This window comes from Halyomorpha halys, unplaced genomic scaffold, assembly GCF_000696795.3.
Source record: "Halyomorpha halys isolate HHAL.00 unplaced genomic scaffold, Hhal_1.1 Scaffold230.1, whole genome shotgun sequence".
Classification (NCBI taxonomy): domain Eukaryota; kingdom Metazoa; phylum Arthropoda; class Insecta; order Hemiptera; family Pentatomidae; genus Halyomorpha; species Halyomorpha halys.
In genome coordinates, this window is record NW_027114585.1 from 698,179 (window position 1) to 717,487 (window position 19,309).

The 19,309-nt window shown below is 30.0% G+C and overlaps 1 protein-coding gene across 2 annotated transcripts in view; it reads left to right on the top strand.

The window, feature by feature from the left end:
• The window catches only part of LOC106679907 (nuclear factor NF-kappa-B p110 subunit), a 21,879-nt gene extending 5,378 nt beyond the window's left edge, over positions 1-16,501 (top strand). For both annotated transcript variants that reach the window (XM_014419301.2, XM_014419303.2), the window contains exons 10-23: positions 1,714-1,760; positions 3,501-3,555; positions 5,218-5,333; positions 5,430-5,481; positions 5,938-6,033; positions 6,615-6,665; positions 6,752-6,818; positions 8,061-8,142; positions 9,594-9,786; positions 10,611-10,780; positions 11,069-11,167; positions 12,457-12,526; positions 13,546-13,576; positions 13,738-16,501. In XM_014419301.2, the coding sequence (XP_014274787.1) occupies positions 1,714-1,760; positions 3,501-3,555; positions 5,218-5,333; positions 5,430-5,481; positions 5,938-6,033; positions 6,615-6,665; positions 6,752-6,818; positions 8,061-8,142; positions 9,594-9,786; positions 10,611-10,780; positions 11,069-11,167; positions 12,457-12,526; positions 13,546-13,576; positions 13,738-13,753 (1,145 nt within the window). In that variant the 3' untranslated portion in view covers positions 13,754-16,501. The remainder of the gene's footprint in view (positions 1-1,713; positions 1,761-3,500; positions 3,556-5,217; positions 5,334-5,429; positions 5,482-5,937; positions 6,034-6,614; positions 6,666-6,751; positions 6,819-8,060; positions 8,143-9,593; positions 9,787-10,610; positions 10,781-11,068; positions 11,168-12,456; positions 12,527-13,545; positions 13,577-13,737) is intronic.
• The last annotated feature ends 2,808 nt before the right edge of the window (positions 16,502-19,309 follow it).

The window sequence follows — 19,309 nt, forward strand, 5'->3', positions numbered from 1 at the left end:
ATAATGTGCAATATATGCATGCTCTCCGAGACATCACCATCATTCTCAGCTACCATGCATGTGATGGTGGATGATTCCCAGGGAGTCCAGAATTATCCCTTCTGCCATTTTTGCCACCTCCTTGATATAAACACAGAGTTCCTCCATGAAGTTCCTTGTTATATATAATATATGTTCCATGTGCTCTGAACCAGAGGCCTCTCAAATAGAAGTTCTTTCCCCAAAGCTCTCACAGAACTTTTCTTTAAGAAAAGGGATACAGTTATTATAAATTTTCCTCTTTTCTCTATCTATTTTATTTACCTGCTCAAGATCATTACTTTTATATCTCACTGTTGGATCCAGAATGAATGCCAACTTACCTGTCTTGAAGAAAGCGACAATATCGGCATATCGCATGGATCTCTCCAAATCTATGTAGTAAACCTTGTCGACATTTAAAACAGCATTTTAAAATTGGTCAAAATTGGGAATTGGCGTGAACATGCCATTTCTGCCCTCCATGGAAAGTAAATGATGCAATGCACTGTAAATTTACAATTTTTATTTTAATTATTTTTTTTTTTAATATTTTGAAAGATTACAGCACACCTGGCATATGCTTGGAACCACCGCCCTTGAGGGATTGTAGCCACATCATAGACCGGTACTCATTATTAGAAATGCTTTAAAGATAAGATAAGAAAGGCTCAAGTGGAGGGCGGGAGTGATTGGTTCATGTCGATTCCCAGTTTTGCCACACTTTATGAGGGAAATACTACATTACATTAAGCAGATAGTTGTTGGTTTTCCCATCAGAGATGAACTTTACCATGGGATGTTTGTCAGCTGGAGGAGGAGTACAAACACATTTGTAGTGCAGATGAATAACAGTGTAAGGCCCTTTTGATCATACCTCAATACATGATGGAGAGTTGACTATGGACTACATCATATTCAACTAAAAGAGTTGAAAAGATGGAGAGGAGCCATCTGTGGCTCAGATGGTAGAGGCACCGGTCTTTGCAATCTGGGAACTACGGTGGAACCAGTTCAAATCTGGCCTGGGGGAGTCGACTTTTTCCATTCCTGTGGTTGTTCCACAAAATGAAAACTTGATTCCCCACCATGGTTGAAATAGGTTGGTTACCTCTAGATAATCCCCCCTCCTCCCCCTGCCCCGTTTGTCAGGAATGACCAGGAAAGGGGTCATTAAAAAACAAAAAACTTGGAGAGTTTTCAAAGTTTTGAACCTTTGTTGCGACTTCATATTTCATTATGCATCTTTTACTCTACTTTTTCCAAACATTCAATTTATTCTGAGGGTAAAATAAATTTATACTAGGATAAACTGTTTTTAAAATGATGGTTTGCTTATTGTATAATTTCTTATATATTATTTTGATGCTTAACACTTTGATCGCCATTCACAATACATTAGTGCCAAGCCTTGGTGACTTTGGAGTATGTGTCACAATAATGCGTCGTTAAGGGAGGTCACTTTTCTAGCTTGCGTTCTAAGTGTTAGGGAGAGCCCTTGCACACCCCTTTCAGCTTGGACTGTCCTGAACTGTCTTCAATACTGTCCTAGCTTCCACCAGCTATGATCAAGATAGGCCACTCGGTTTTTTTTTTTTTTACGAGATGTATTTTTTTAGTGATTAGTGGCATTGTAGTTTAATGATATTTTTTATTTATTTAGATATTCTCATTTATACATTTTCTCCTCCTCAGATTTGGCAAAAAAAAGACCAAGGTCACCTGAAACTGTTTCTTCTGAGGTAAACTATTTTTCTATAACAATTTGTACGTAATATTAGTACTCAATAGTTTTCAAACACTCCATATTTATTTTAATCACTTTGTTTAGTGTCTTTCATATATAGAATATAATTTAATGGAGTATAGATGAATGGAATATGATCCGGGTGCAGTAAAAAAAAACTCAAATAGTAGATAATTATACTATTTTATTAAGCCAACGTTTCGCCCCACGTTGCAGGGCTTCGTCAGGGCTAAAAAAGATACAAACACTATAGTTACAAAAAGGAAAAAAGAAAAAACATAAGTGTAAAATAACAGGGGTATAAAATGAAAAGGGTAATTGTAACAGATAGATAAGAGAAGAAATATTAAAGAAAGTAACTACTTTCCGTTACTAAACTTTCTTTAATATTTCTTCTCTTATTGATCTGTTACTATTACCCTTTTCATTTACTATTTACAACCTTTAATTTTTCTTATTATATCTTACTTTTCATTTTATACCCCTGTTATTTTACACTTATGTTTTTTCTTTTTTCCTTTTTGTAATTATAGTGTTTGTATCTTCTTTAGCCCTGACAAAGCCCTGCAACATGGGGCGAAACGTTGGCTCAATAAAATAGTATAATTATCTACTATTTGAGTTTTTTTTTACCGCACCTGGACCATATTCCATTCATGGTTTATTTTACTTTATATTCATTGTTGGTATTATTGACTTTGTTTTTAATCTTTATTATTATATTTTTTTTACTTTATATTTATATATTTACTTTGTGGTTACATCATGTTCATGTTTTTTGTCGGGAGCCCTTTATTGTGAGCTGAAAAGAGTTCTTCAAGAATAGCAAGGAAAGCGGGAGTAAAATTGAACGACATTTGTTAAGCTTTTGGTTACTAAGCATGTATTTTAATACCAGAATAAATCCTTGAAGTGGCAAGATATTGGTTAGTGTATTAGTATTGCTTATCTGTGAGACAACTTCGCCACCACGGTTACATCCTGTAGCCTTCTATCTTCTGCCTTGCTCGTTGGGCTGGCAATGGGTGTAATGATGAAGATCATGAAAATCACTCTTTTGTATGATCAGTGTCTCATCGACAAGGGCTGGCCAGCAAATCCTCATATCTATAGTGGTGGTTTGGGCAGCCCAGTTCTGACTTGTATGCCATGGTAGGTAATTGCCTCGTTTTTTCAAAGCTTCACAATGTTCATGGATTAGGAGCACTTGATAAAATGAGACCTCTACCATAGAATTTATACCCAAAAAAAGTAGAAATCAGATATGTTATTTTGTATTTCCTTCATTTTTATATAATTTAGGTATGTCTAAATATGTTATGAAAAAGTGTGTATACTAATATGTTTCTTACAAAGCCTTATGCTCTCAAGAGTATGAAGTGTGTATGTGAAATCAATAAACTGCTATCACGAAGTATGTAAAAGTACTGTAAAAGATAAGTTAAAAAAAAAAGTAAATAATTGAATAAATTTCTGTAATTATCTTCAAGAAAAATCTTTTGTTTTTACCAGGATTGATTGATACCCTCCATCTCCAGTATTCAATATTATCGTTAGTTAAATTTTTAAAATATGTAATAGAAAGTTAATGCGAGAATATTGAACCTCTAATTTAAAAAAAAAGAAAAATGTATTATCTATGTTTATATTAATATTTAGTTTATATAGTTTTAAAAATTTTCCCTTTTTTTTTTTATAAGACTTGTTTTTATTTATTGAGGTTTCATTGTTATAGGATGAATATATGCCCACTGTCCTTTCATCGTACAGCTCATCGAAAAGAATAAAAGGTAACTAAAATACAGTAAAACTTGAATTGTTTGCTATTTGATTTTGAGTGTTTCTGATTAATTAGTCTGATTTGACATTAGTTAGAGTTTTATCTATTATCAGTCTTTTCCAATGTATGATTAGGGAAGATCTACTGTTTTATCTCTCTGTTACACTATTTCTAATGAATGATCATTGCCATTAATCTGTTTTTCTATTAAGAACAGGTGTGGCGTTCCATCTACGGGATGGTTTTAATCATTTTAAGTCTTTGTTATAATTTATTTCGTAATCATGTAGATGCTTGATCGTTGATCATAAAGTTTCGGCAATGATGTCTGGGGGTGCAATCATACAATAATGAAGACCTATTAACCTCTCCAGCGGAGTGATATCCTCTACATCCTTGTCATCTGTTATTCTGCTGTTTTCTGAAAAGTCAGCATATTAGAAGATTAAAATATTTTTATGGCAACTACAATTATAATTTCTTTTTAATTTACTTTTATTTCCTGTTTCATTTTTTCCTCTTAATGCATATTTTGACTAACACAAGTTCAAGAGAAATGTCAAATCTCAATGTATCAATGCTTTAATTCAGACTTGAAGTGTCGTCTTAGCAGCCAATTTAGTCTCCTTGGATGGTTGAGGAAACTCAAATGGTGAACAGATTCTTAAGGAAAATTGAATTCTAAATCAATTTTTCCTTTTTTTTTTTATATATGCACTGTTTGCACCCAAATTGTCCAAAATAATTGTGATTTTTGGCAATTTAGCTTTTAGGATAGCCTATCATAAGGTTATGCTTGCTCAAGAAATAGAGTAAACAGGAAAGATCTTGCTATGCCTTTGTCATAGGAGATTAGGCAGAAAATCATTCAGATTAAACAAAAATAAAAATAAATTTTTTATTTGATATAAACATGAATATGGCACAGAAGGTTATAGATATTCAATTAGTAGTATAAAAATTGAAATGGCACAAGGGGTTACGGTTAGTTGTTCCAACATTAAAATGACACTGAGGTTACAGTTAGTTGTTCCAATATTTCAATAAATAATGGGGAAATCCTTCTTGATTTACATGGTCTAATTGCTAGCAAAAATATTGAGAAATAAACAAGTAACTTATTCTAACTTAACCTAACTTCAAACTATTTACAATTCTGAATGCGTAGATGTTATCAGAGCTACTCAGAGATGTTGCGATACCACCAAAGCATTGATATTCCTTTTAATACTATTCTTTAAAAAAAGCATTGATACCCGATGCACATTCATCCAAATTCTATTCAAAGGCAATCGATTAAAATATAAAATGTCAGTATATGAAAAAATTATTTAGTTAAAATTAAAAAAAAATAATTGAATTTCTAATCCTATTTCTTCTTAGAGATAGGATGTGATTCCATATATCCTTAAACATATTAGTGGGTTGTTAAAAATAGTTGAGTGCCTTACACTAATGCTACGGTTCTTGGCAAGTATATTCTGTCCTTGTAACTGTGAATGTGACCGTACATAAAGCTCTTGCATCTATGTGTCTAAACATAAAGAAAGTGTATTAATGTTTTATCAGCAGTCTCGAATTTTGTTCAGATGTGGAAGGCACTTGACTACTTTTCCAAGATTACTTTTTTTTTAGACATCACAATTCACTAATATTGATATTAATTTTTCAGATGAGTCAATGTCTCCAGATTCTACTACTACACTCAATCAAATAGCTGTGGAATCAGTTCTTTTGGATCCTATTATTTATCCTACTTATACGACAAATAATTTCTTACAGCCCTCAGTAAGTTTAGCCTCCAAGGCTTCAGTTATCTTTTTAATTTTCTAAATTTGTAAATTTTTTTTTCAATTTTCCATATAATTTTTAAAATGCTTATAGATTGAAGATGAGTTTTCAAGTCTCTTGAACTCCCTTGAACAAAGTGAGTTGGGTAAGTAATCATTTAATTTAATTTTTTCATTCATGCACTTTATTTTTCAATTTAGTCTACTTCATAACAGTACAATTCAATATATTTTGAGTTATATTTGAGAGAGTTGTTTCCTGTCAAAACTATTTTGTCATTTCTAGTTATGAAGTTGTAGTGTTTATAATTTATTGGTATTAGTAAAGACCAGATTTATATGAAGCAAAAAAAGTTTTAAAATGCTGAAACAATCCTCCAATTTGCATTAAAACTTAAAACTTGCATGATTAATTCCAAAAACATGAGAAATAATCAACTATCATTATTGTAAAAATTGTTCTATTTCAGGATTGTAATAATAATTTTTAGTGTTAGAGAGAAAAAAAAGAAAAGTAAATTGAAGAACAAATTATATTCATAAATTTCCTTCCTTATTCAAATTTTATTAATGTCTTATTTATTTTTTTTTCTGTTCTATAGCTGTAAATCATACACCTACCAATTATATTGAAAATAACGACAATGTTTTGACGAATCTGACCGAAGTGCTTTATTTCGACGAAAGTAATTTGTTTGGTAAGATTTTAAAAATTCCATAATATGCATAATAAACTATATTTTTCTTATTGAACGATTCATAGTTGAGAGTATGCAATAAATTGTAGGGAGGTGGTCCAGATTGCTGTCAGGTAAGGTACAAAACTAATAGAAAATTATTAGTAACTAATCTGGTTACTAATAAACAGTTTTTTTATTATTTTTATACCTTTCTTGACTACCCATTGGATCGTCTTCCTACAGTATTTTTTCCTAGTATTATTGAATCTATGGTTGTTAGAAAAAAATAAATCTGTGGTTTTACAGATGCCTGGGATTTTTGATTTCAAGATTTTGTGATCTGATAGTTCTTGTCATACATATTTTCTTAAACTTTGAATTGTAAAGGAATCTTCGTAGTATCATAATCATTTTTATATTTCATTATTAATTTTTATTTCAATGCTTGAAATCAATATTAATTGTGATATGTTAAAAAAAAAAAAAAAAAAATTACTAAAGAATTAGGGTCTGTTTTAAATTTTCACTTGAAGTTTTCTATTTTTATTTCATTAGATAAAGTTATTTTTTTTTTAAAAATTATTTTTCTTGCTTTTCAGGAACTGTTCGGACTGATAGTGTTACTTCAACAGCTGTTCTTGATGATGAAGGTATGTTATTGTTTTTTCTATTATTAATATTGAGGAACATGTATAATTTGTCAATATTATTTTTTAATGCAAACCTTCTTCTCCAGATACAGATAAAGATCTCTTGTCTCGTGCAGAAGGAGAATGCTTTTACACCGAGTTTTTGTCAGCAAAGTGAGTGTTTTAAAAATTTATATAGGATTAGAGCTATCATCTTTATTGTTATTATAAATAATTATGTTACAAAGATTTAAAAAAATTAGCAAATATTGTTTTATAATGTTATTAAAGAAAGTAAAGTATAGAATCTTTTAAAAATAAATATATTTATCTGACTTATAAAACAATAATGTTGTTAATGATTTTCATAAGTTTCAATGAGTAAATTTTTTGATTCTTCAGACTTTTCTTGATATACTAAGTTATCATGAAGTTTACGAGATGTGTAAGGATATATGATGAACTGTGAGAATTTTTTAATTCTTGTATATGGATGCTTCTGTTCATCTAATATTCAACCTAGCTTTATGTATTAAATTTTCAATTATCAAGGATTGGTCAAGTTAGAGTAAGTGAAATATGTAAAAGTCAGAGTATTTCTATTCTTTTTTTCTGTTATTAGGGGTATTCATGATGTTGTGTTAAATGTTTTACCATGTTAAATGTTATAACTATAAGATTGTGAGCAGCCCTATTTGAAGTCATGTTAAACGTTAAATGCATAAGAGCCCCTAGCGGATTTTCTCAGCAACTTGTTGTATAAGCCTTTATGTTTATAACCTTCCTTCCAGACCCTCATGTTATTGTTTACTTCAGTTTTAAGTAATTAATTACAACATGCCTAGAGTGAGTGAAAAGTGGAATTTGTGTGAAAGTTTAGCTTATGAAATGAAATGAAAAAATAACTTTATTCTGGGACATATGTCCCCTAAGAATAAATACATGGTTCATATAGTGAGATTTTCATCTGGCGAGCGTTTACAAATTTTCAGATAGTAGAATGAAATTACATTGTTTTTTTTTACTGTTTTTTTTTCTCAAATGTATCATTAAAATTATCCATTCTGGTTTAATAACAGGGATATGAATACCACAAACACACGAAAGAACTGAGCTGTCACAACAACCAAAATGGCGGCGATCTCAACTGGTCTATTGTGTGACGTCATTCTCCATTTAACAGACCAAGTAACAGACTCTCAGCCATGTTAAATGTTATTTCATTTTACCACGGCAAAAGAAGGCAATTTTTTTCAATTTAACATGAGTTTTTCCATTTAACACGCTTTAACATATTAAACCAAAGATCATGAATACCCCTATTATAACCTTCATTATGGGTCGAAGCATAAGCAAAAAAAATTGACATATAGATCCTTAATATAATATTTATGTATAAATTTTTTTTAATTTTAGGAACGATAGTCCAGGTCGCTTTGTTGGGGTAACTAAATCTGAAGTAAAAAGTGAAGGAAGAAAGTCTTCCCAGTCTTCAAAGGTAATAACAATATTAAATTGCCTGTTTTTGTTTTTTTAATTTTTGCTCATGAGGTTATAACAAAACTGCTTTAGCAAACTATTATTATAATTAAATTAATTTTGTATAGATAAATTTTCTTTGAAAAATGTTTAAGATCAAGAGATTTTCAATTCATCTAGTGTACCGAATTGCAACAAGTAAAGAATAAAAAAGTTAATTCTGTGAAGTTAAATAAAGGAACTCTTCAGAGATATCTTTTTGGGGTAAAAGGATTCGTATATGAGTCTAATATAATATTTTTTGTGGTACTTGAACAAGTCGCTTAAAATTGAAGCTTGCAACTTTGCAAACGTGTGGATATATGTTACAGGATGCTGATACAGAACCGTATTAATAAGAAATCACTTCCTCCCCTCCCCGCAGTATCCGAATGGCACTGGCAAACAAATAATTAGTTTTCAAAAACTTTATCATTATAAATTATTTCAAACCTTCAAACAAATTTATTTTAAAAAAAATGTTCATATACCAACAATTTTTTTTTATTATATTTTCCATAGCAAAAAAGATTTTTGGGTTAATGAACTGTTTTTTAACTTTTCTCAGTATTAGTCAGTAAAATCTTCTTCCTAAAATAAAGAAGGGAAAAGAACATTGTAAATTTAATGATGAAGACCGATTCTGCGTTTGTCATGCCTTAATTAACAGGTGGTAACGCTGAATAGTCTATTTAGTTTACAGTTGCCACCAGGTATATTGCTCAATATCATCAATATTGCTTAGAACTCATGACAGCCTCCAGTGTTTGATGTTGATAACATCAAAACTGCCAGGGAATGATATTGTTGGCAAAGGATCTAAAAGATTTCAGACATAGCTACTAACATCTTAATAAGAAATGGCTTTGCTTACTTGAACGTTTGATGGAAGTACCACCAATCACTGCCTACTAACCTCCATCCATTTACCATTGCCAAAATCCAAATCTGTAAGAATGGCCATGACATGATCCTCTCTCTTTAGTTTCGGTCTACTTTCCATATGTTTGTTGGTTGCCTGAGTATTTATTAACATTTTTGGTACTAAATCCGGCAAACATTCACTCAACTAGGGTACATACTCTGCAATTCGACGTTGTTTAGCATCCAAAATTATCAAGTGGATACATCCTTCCTTGGGCCAAATATTCCAAGCTTTCATTCTTGTATTATAATATTCTAAGGCTTATATCATAAATGAAGGGGAGTAGTTTTATAAATTCTAATCTTCAATTTTCTGGACAAAAGGCTTGAGATAAGTAATTTTTTTACTGAAGATGACCTGTGATTCTCCTTAATTTTACTGTTTTTCATTAAGCTTTAGGAACATATGGTCATTGGTTGAAAATAATTTCTCTACTTTTTCAAATTAATTATTAATTTTAAATTTTGCTAGTTTATTTCTGTCTTATATTTGTACTTATTTTGTAGGTGGATTTGCTGTCAGCTATTTGCCTGAAAAAACCTATTGAAGAATTCGTCGAAGTTTTAAAAAATACTATTGATATTGATGCTATAGATTATGAAGGCAATTCAGCTTTGCATTATGCCGTTCGATCATCAGTGGAATATTTAAAACTGATTTTGGAGAGAGATGATCTTAACAGAAAATTGAAAAATCACTGTAAGTTTAATATTATTTAATTTATTTTGTTTTTAAAAATTGAATTTATAGGTATTTTACCTGAAGAAGTGAGAAGAAGCTTTGGAAACTATGCTATTTTCGCAATATTTCAAAATTTTATCGTTCTATTCATGTTCTAAAGTGAATTTTTTTTTTTATTTTAAAAGGATTTTCTTTACTTGTTATTGAACATTAAAATATACAGAATAAAAATTGAGATTAATAAACAGAAGCATTACGATTATTTGAAAACTGGTGTATTCAACATTGAATAACTGTCCGCTATAACTAATCCATACTAGTTTTGAAATAATATTGCGAAAGGTAAGTATCGTTTATATGTTTTAGCAATGTATATACTCATTGTAAATATCATAAACAGATAAGACAAATTTAACAAGACTAATAATAAATATATGGAATGAAAAACATTAATCGACAGACTACCTGTTGGAAAGGACACTTGATGTTTGGAAAATTAAATAACCAGCAATTACCTTTCTCTATTCACTCTTACTTAAATATTTCTATTTGTTTATTCGGTTGTACGCTCTATATATTTTTTAGTGTTTAATAGTTATTAAAGTAATATTTTTTTTAAAGAAACTGTTTTTCACTATAGGACATGATTATTAGAACAAAATAATATTGAAATGTTGCCAAAATATAGTCGTTTATTATTGACAACCTCAAGATCATTAAAAATGGGAGTATTATTGTAAATTTTTTTTCTATTAACCTTAACCATTATAACATTACAGTTATAACATGTATATATTTATATTACTATACATTTTATGGACTTAACATTTCAAATGTCCTAGGGGGAGATGATGCTCTCTTGGTTGCCACTCAGAATCATAAGATCGACATAGTTAAGTTATTGCTAGAAAATGATTTCGAGCCAAATGTTCACAACAGTAGAACTGGTGAAACACCTTTACACCTCGCTGTTTCTAATGAGAATCATCAAATGGTTGAATTGCTTCTAAAAGTAAGTATTTTTTTCTTAGTCAGTCAGTTGTATATTTTATTTTAAAATATTATTTGAAATAAAAATTAAACTACTTAATGATAATTTGATTTAATCAAATAATTAGAAAATAGTATGAAAACTATTTGTAACCAAAGCTTTACTTGTAGGTCTAATGGTTACCAGTAGATCTTAAGTTTACCAATAAATATTATTTTTTTTACTATTCTGGTACCTTTATTGACCGCCACCCAGACTATCTTCCTAGAATTATGATACGTTATTAACTATTTGTATTAATTTTTTTAGCATGGAGCCGACCCCCTCCTTGACAACCATGATGGAAAATCTGCGTATGACTATTCGACGAACTGCAATGTTGAACTGAGGCGGATTATGCACTTTTTGGTAATCCATAATTCTTTATAGATTTTTATTTTTCTTTAGCTTTTTAAGCTATGGTGTTGATATAATTCTATTTTATTTTTTAATTTCTACATTTTGTGTTGTAATTAACTAAAGTGATATTTATTCTTTTGATATAATTTACATTTTTGTAAATATTTCTTTATTTTTGTCTTAATTCTTTTTTTCTTTTTTTTACATAATTTTAGCCAATGGAAGACAAACAGATTAGTTATGGTTTACTCTGAACTGCTATCTGCTTTCACAACCATGATCCAAAAATTTGATTTATCAATGGAAAGCGCTAACTTTTTGATGGTCCCCATTCAATGTTTTGAATTAATGGGGAATACATTTTAGATACAGCCTATTATTGTTAGATTTGATATTATAGTGTTTATCAAAACGTTTTTGCTTTGTATTGATAAATCAAGTTTTTGTATGCTGGCTTCTTCCGGACTATTAATGAGGCACCAATAATGTGATATGTTAACGCATTGAACCTAAGGGAAAGCTAGTTATTATTACTTCTATCAACTGGAAATAAATCTGATAATAAAACTAATAATTATAACTATTGAATAAAAGTATAGAACATGAGATATTGAATGTATTACTTGTAAGTAGAAGTAAAATCAAAACTAAAAGTTTTGAAAAAAAGAGAAGAAACGAGAAATATGAATAAAATAATAGACGATTAATAATAATCTAAGGATTTTACACGATCAGAGGAATATAGGATATGGGTTGATGTATTATTTTTTTTTTTTCATTTAATTTTAACTAGACTTAATTTCTTTTATAAACCTTATTTTTTAAATTTTACTCCTACTTACTGATTAATGTATTCGATATTCCATTTATGTTTTATACTTCTATTCGGTATTTATGATTATTATTTTTATTACCAGATTTTAGTTCTTGTATATATGTAAGTAAATAATTAATTATTAAATATTAATTTTAGTCAAGCAAAAATATATATCCTAAAACATTCTTGTTTCAAAGAATCAACAGAATTACTTTTGGAAGAAGATAATTGACAGTATTAAGTAGATTGTAGGAAGATATTGGCCACCACCTAGACTATCTTTACCTAACAATAAATATTTTCTACTATTTTGATACTTTTATTGACTGCCACCCAGACTATCTTCCTACAGTAGAATTCCATTACATAATAATTTAGCTTATGTACTAATCTGAACCATTTAATTTGCATGATGTGTTATAAATTTTCTAACTCTACGAATATTGTTTAAAGTATTAATTTTTTTAATTTTTTGCTTTAGATGCAGAAAAGCATGTTTCAGAAAACGAAATTAGCCTGCTCCAATGAAGCTTCACAGTCTTCTCCAGAAAGTGAGTTTATTTAAATCTACTTTTAGATTATTACTGTAATATTGTAACGCAAAACTCTCAAACAGAAGTAAATAACTAAGACATCAAAGTTTCCCCAATTCAGGGATCATCAGGTTCAAAAACAATATGTCCAATTTCCCAAATTTGTGACATTTTCTTAGAGTAAATCTCTTGAATATTTTATTTAGAAGTGTAAAAATTTTACTCAAACAGCTCACTTCTCATTTTCTAAAAACCATCTTTAAATAATTCTTTCTAATGAATGAATAAAAAACAATTTTAATCAACTTTTGGCTTTTCTATATTTTCTCTGTAAGCCTGTCATCCAATGATGAAGATGTTTGAGAATTTTACTCCCTTCATTTTGGAGTTATTTATATTATATTTTTATAATATAAAATTAAAAAATGTATAATGATGAAAAAATGAAGATACTAACGAAACCAGATGATGGGGGTCTTTTGGAGTCTTTTGCAACCATGAGGGAAGAAATATCAGCATTCATTAAATAGATTTTTTTTCTTAATTTCAACCGCCTTACCATCTTCCCCTAGATCAAACTATGCTTTGTTCATACCATTGTCCAAACTGTTATTAATACAATCTTATAAATTGTTCTTTGTACCATCATATGAGACAGAGGTTACCTAACTTTTTACTACAGTAACTTTTGTTGGGCTAGAAACATTTTGCTGCACCCTTATCGAACTAAAAAAAAATTGTGGTACAATTATCATTGGAGGGGTTAAATATGTAGGAAAAGAAGAAAAAACTGTGTAAAGTAAGTGTAAGAATACGCTGTATATTTGTTATTTTAATTTTTTCTTTCCTTTTTTTTTTTTTTTTTTTTTGAACTCATGGTTTACGGTTGGTACATTGGAATAAACTGTTGTTAGTGCCATGGAATAAACTGTTGTACGGCCACTTTGAACTAGCAATATTTTTTCTATTTGATTTCAATGATTTTTATAAAATGTATTACATCTTAAATTTTAAATAATTTGTTTTTCCTGTTTCAGATGACTTAGTTAGCAAGTTAAACGAACTTACGTAAGTATTTTAAATTGTTGAATATTTGTCTGTTTTCATTATAGTCTCAACTAACTCCTCACTGGAAACTGTCTTAGCTCAGTTAATTTTTTCATTATATGTTTGTAATATTTTTTTATTTATTCATTATACTATAAAATATTTTTTTGCTTTTGTTTTAGTTTCTCAACATCATGAGTCCATTTATTACTTCTTCTTCAGTGCCATTGTCACCTGATGTAAAACATATTCAATCAATCGCTCGCATTTTATTGGTACGAGTGGCTTAGTTAATATATTTATATGTATATTAATTTACTTTGTGATAGCGTTATTCTTAGTAGGTGGATTTCTTAAAATATGTTTTTTTCTTTTTTAAAATTTTTTAGTGTTTATTGTTTGTTACATTTGTATTTTAAATGTAATTGTTTCTCATGTAACTTTAATTAGTAACTTAAATGTGTTATGTATATGTGTTAATTATTGTTTTGATTTTTTTTTTTTTTTATATATCCGAATTTAATTTTTCATAACTGTTTTATTATTGGTTAACTGATATCGAGCAGCGTTCTGTTTTGTTTAGGTATTTAAATAATATTACATTATAATTCAAAAGTTAAATGCAATATATATATATATATAGGAAGATGGTCAGGGTTGCGGTCACAAGTGAAACGAAAATAGTTTACAACTATTTTTAGTTTTATAAGTTTGTAGTTTTATAACAACAACTAGTTTTAGTTTTATAAGTTTGTAAACTATTTTCTTTTCACTTGTGACCGCAACCCTGACCATCTTCCTATATATCAATTTTTACGGTCAACTATTTATACATATATGTTAAATGCAATAGGTTTCTTCTTTCATTGGTTGAATCAAATGAAGTACTATTTTTTTTTTTTTTTTTTTAATAATAATGATAAAACATGAAAAGTTTTAGTCTGATTTCATGAATCAGTAAAAATATGTGTATGTGTTATTTAGAAATTCAGTTTTTTACTCTTTCCTAAAATTAAAAAAAATAAATAAGGTTTGTATTCCAAAAAAAAAAAGACCTTTTGTTGTACTTAACACTTGTCTTTTTAGGAAATTTCGGTCATTGATAGGTTATTGATAAACTTCTATTTTTAAGCCGTAGAGGTATTTATTTGGCCTTTCAGAAAGTGGATAATTGTTAATTATGCAGGAAAATAGTCCCGCACTAACACTTTAAAATTAATAAATTGTTATTTTATGTCTTAATTAAAAGTTTTAAATCAAAATTCTGGGTTAGAGTATCGAGTTGTAAAGATTTTTAACTAACAGTTATCCATTAATATTTTTTTGTCCTAATTATGTTACTATATTATTTTAATTGCTCACCTGATTAATTTGCATTTATCGTTTTAAGGCTTACTAAATTGTATACGTATTGCATTATACATTACTTAATTTTTTTTTGAATAAGTGGGATATTTGTTTTTATATAGTAAAATAGATAAACCCACTTTCCTAAGAATTAAATATTCCTGCCATTTAATTAGCATTTAAGGTAATTTTAATTTTTTTAAAATTTATTTTATTAATAAATTTGTATCGTAAGTTTAAAATTCCAAATTAAAATCCAAAACTGTTAAAATATTTTTTTATAATCTCTAAGGATAAAAATTTGGTCAGCCTTTATTTAATGGGTACAACAACTTAGTGTTTTTGAGTCTGGAAAGATGGGTTATCCTTTGTGTTACCACCCTATTCTAGCCAGTAGGATGATAAAAATTAAATCTGTGTCTATCATGAAATCAACCCTTATGATCAACCATATTTGAACCAACAATGCTATTTTCGTTGGATAGTGTAAGGAAATTGGACTCTTATTCATTTGGATTTAAATAGAAGGTAGTTCTACTCTTGTATTGTTGCCTGGGGCTTTAGGACGTAAAACCCTGAGGACATCAATGCCCATACTCTTGTATTTATTTAGTGCATATCTTAAATTGTCTTATAAACATCCTATTAACTGAGAAGGGTGTCCATTTTTTTGCCTCTTAGTATATGCCCCCCCTTCGAAATTATTTAATATTATATTTAACTGAGAGAGAGAAAAAAAAAATATGATGTTCTATTATTGTTAAAACAATGTTAAACTCTATTTACTTAGTGGTTGCTTTATGGATTTTTTTGGCTGTGAAGTGTCTTTCTAGTTATAAACTTATTGATTACAAGTTATAAATTTGATTTCTCTTATTGATTTAAAAATTAAAAAGAATAGTATTTTTGAAAAATATTTTTTGATAAATAAAAATTCTAAATATTTATAGTGTTTTTAGTTGTTTGATGTGGCATTAAGTTAGTGAGTTTACTTTGTTCTTGTAATCAATATCTTGTGGTGCTTTTTTATAAGGTTGTTTAATATTGTAAACTGTTTTTATTGTTTAATACAGTTGAGGCGAAACAAGTGAGCTTTGAAAATTTTTCTGGTTTTCAATTATCAATATTTTATAATTAATAATTGAGGTTATTCATGAAACAAATTAGAAATATAATTGAAAATAAAACAAAAAAAAATTTCTGAAACATAGACTGCTGAATTATTCCCGAAGCAAATTTACATTTTGTCTCTTCAGATATTTAGACAACTGAACCCATTGATGTTTAATTGGCTTTTGATTGAGATAATGGGAACTCTAAAACATTGTATAAAGGGTTTCCAGGTTTCGGGATAAGTTGGCCACTTTTTTTACCTCATTTTGTTACAATCTCCCATATTTAAGAGCAATATTTTGTAAAGACTATATATTTATGTGGTACAAAAAAACTAACATTAATTTTAGTATGTATCATCTTCTTTTATTACGTTGAAGTTTATTTGAAATGTTTTTAATTTAAAAAATATTATATGTTATTTAGCCATTTGTTCTTTTAATATCATGAGCTAGTTGTTTAAGAAATAAATAAGTATGTATATATTGATTGTTTTTTTTTTTCATTTTGTTACTTCTAAGTAAATGTTTTTATAAATGCCTTCCAATATTTTTTTAAAAATTTTTGATCCAGTCAGCATTTTATTGGGACAGATAAATTTATCTGCACATTAAAGCTGCCCAACAATTTTAATATCAGCTCGTGGATAGTAGTCGAGGGGTTTTTCCAGTCCATTATGAAAGACATCTTCATCACCCCCAGATGGTAAATTGATCAATTAGAAGGTAAATGTCCTTCATATAAAATCGATATTGCATAAATCCTGTTTTATCAGTGTTTCAGGGCTGAAAAAATAAATATAACTTTCAACATTCATGATCACCTCAATATTTAATTAGGGATTTAAGTAGCAACAAACCAAACTCATGTTTGACCAACATGAACGATAGAATAAAAAAAATTATATACAAGGTATGATTCGCAAAGTACACTGTCCAAATTATAACCAACTATATATAGGGAAAATAAAAAAAACTCAGAACTAGGTTATTTCAACATGGAAATAATTGCAAAAATAGAAGTTGAGCAGCATTAGCTTATCATGGCATAACAAATAAACCAGTTTTGATTTAAAAAATGCTATGATTTTGGAAAATGAAAAAGTAATAAAAAACAAAAGGTTAAAGGAAGCTATCTATATAACAAAACATAAAAAATACAGTTAGTTAATTAAAAAAACATGAATATAGATTATGGAAACATATAAGCAAATTACAGTTACAATAGTCTCCAGTTTATTATAGCCTTAAATTAAGATGTAAAAATTAGAAAAGTAATTTAGTAATTATGTGAAAAACAAAGAAAAGATTCTGGGCAACAGTATTAAAGGGAACGTTTAGTAATGATAGTAACATGACTGACAAGAATGCTGGAATAGTGTCAAATCAAAGAGGGCCAAAAAAGCAGACCAATACTATATTAAAAGAAAAAAGGTTGGCAAACTAACATGAATGCCGATCCTCCAAAGCAATGTCCTATAAAGTTGGCTAAAATTCAGAGCCACTACTCTTTGAGAGAAAAATCTCCTTGAACGTGTGGAGAAAGAAAAACTGGCCCTGATGACAAATCTAATCTCAATCAAAATCAATAATGTCAAAAAATCTATAAAATCAACTTCATTAGACACATCGCCGGTGCCTGATGGTGTTTTGATTCGCACGTTAAAACTATTTGATATGACACAAATCATAATAACAATTACGTAAATAATGCTGAAGATGGCCTAGGAACCAGACCCACTTCGACAGGGGCGCACAATATTAATATATAAAGCCAAAGGCGATATTAATAATATATCTTCCTGGACCATGAACTCAGAAAAGAGGTCACCTTATAAACAGGACTCAGAAGGGTTTTATAAAGTGCCTTATGGGGACGTAAGTCAACACGAGAATCATACTGCCACATTAAAAGATACAAACAATAAGGAAAGTAGCGATGCACTGGTGTTTCTTGAATTTATAGGTGCATTTAACAATGTTGCCCATAACCATATCGTGAGCTCACTAGAAGCGAGAGGTGTCACCGTTTTAGAAGTGTGATTAGGCTTTCCTCTCAAACAAATAAATGAAGGTGCCCGATTTACAAGCCAAATCAAAGTACCCCAAGGCAGGTTTCAACCTGGCCATAGACCAACGCGACATGTGCGAGCAAGACCTTGTAAAATTTGGGTATAAATTCAATAGTTGCCAAGGATGTGTGTTCCTCACAGAGTTGGTGGATGATCAGGCGGTTTTAGCGTGCCACAAGGGTGTTGCAAAAAGAGTAATTAACAACTTTCAGAGGACATTTTAGGAAATCGATTTGGCTTTAAATCCTTAAAAAAGTGTGGACATTGTTATGAATAAAGGAGAGCTGGAGACATCGAGGCTCTCCCTTGAGAATTGAGACAGCATTCAAATCATGGAGAAAAGTGATACCATCAGATATTTAGGATGCACATTCTCGGGAGAGCTGCAGTTCAACGAAGATTTGAGGACTAAGTTAAATGACAATTTTAACAAGCTAGTCGCTTCTTGCTTGCTTAAGGCTGAGAAGGTCAACATTGTCAACCAGTATGTGTTCTTGGATCTTCCTTGTTCTCTTTAAACTGCCTCCTTTCCAAAGCTATTGGAGGGTGTCGATGCCATGATTCGTAGGAGTGTCAAGGTCATTACTGGACTTCTTTCGATGTACACTCCGAGAAGGTGTCGAGGTTTAGGCCTTATCCATTGCCAATGGGAAGCTTCTCTACAACACTGGTCCATTGCTCAGCGACTGTCCAATGTACCCGATGTTCTGTTTCAGTCCACATTCGATTATTCAGCGATTATGATTGCTGAATATGCCGATAGATTGGGCATTGATCAGGGATATCGAGTGTGAAAGCTCTGCGACAGTCGCTTCGTAAAAATGCGTTTGAGGAATAGGCCAATTGCCGGTGCAGCGCATTGGAGTACGCTATTTCACAGAGACCCCGAAAGCGAACAAGTTTATGTATGAGAAACAAATACTTACGGGATCTCAATGACCCAATGCCTTGTAGTTGATTATCAATTATGCACCCCAGGGTCATTGGTGTCAATGGACAGGATAGAGAAATTGGGTCGCTCAGTTGCAAATGCAACTGAGCCTGAAACACCATCATGTGCTGGGGAAATGCCCCAAGCATCTCCCTCCTCATAACACGCCGACACCACAGAGTAAAGTACGAGTGAATGAAGCTCCTATAAGAAAGACTTTACCTGCTTCGCCGAGGTCTACTGTGTGGATGTATCCGTAGGATATGCAAATATTGTCGCTTTACCTAAGACG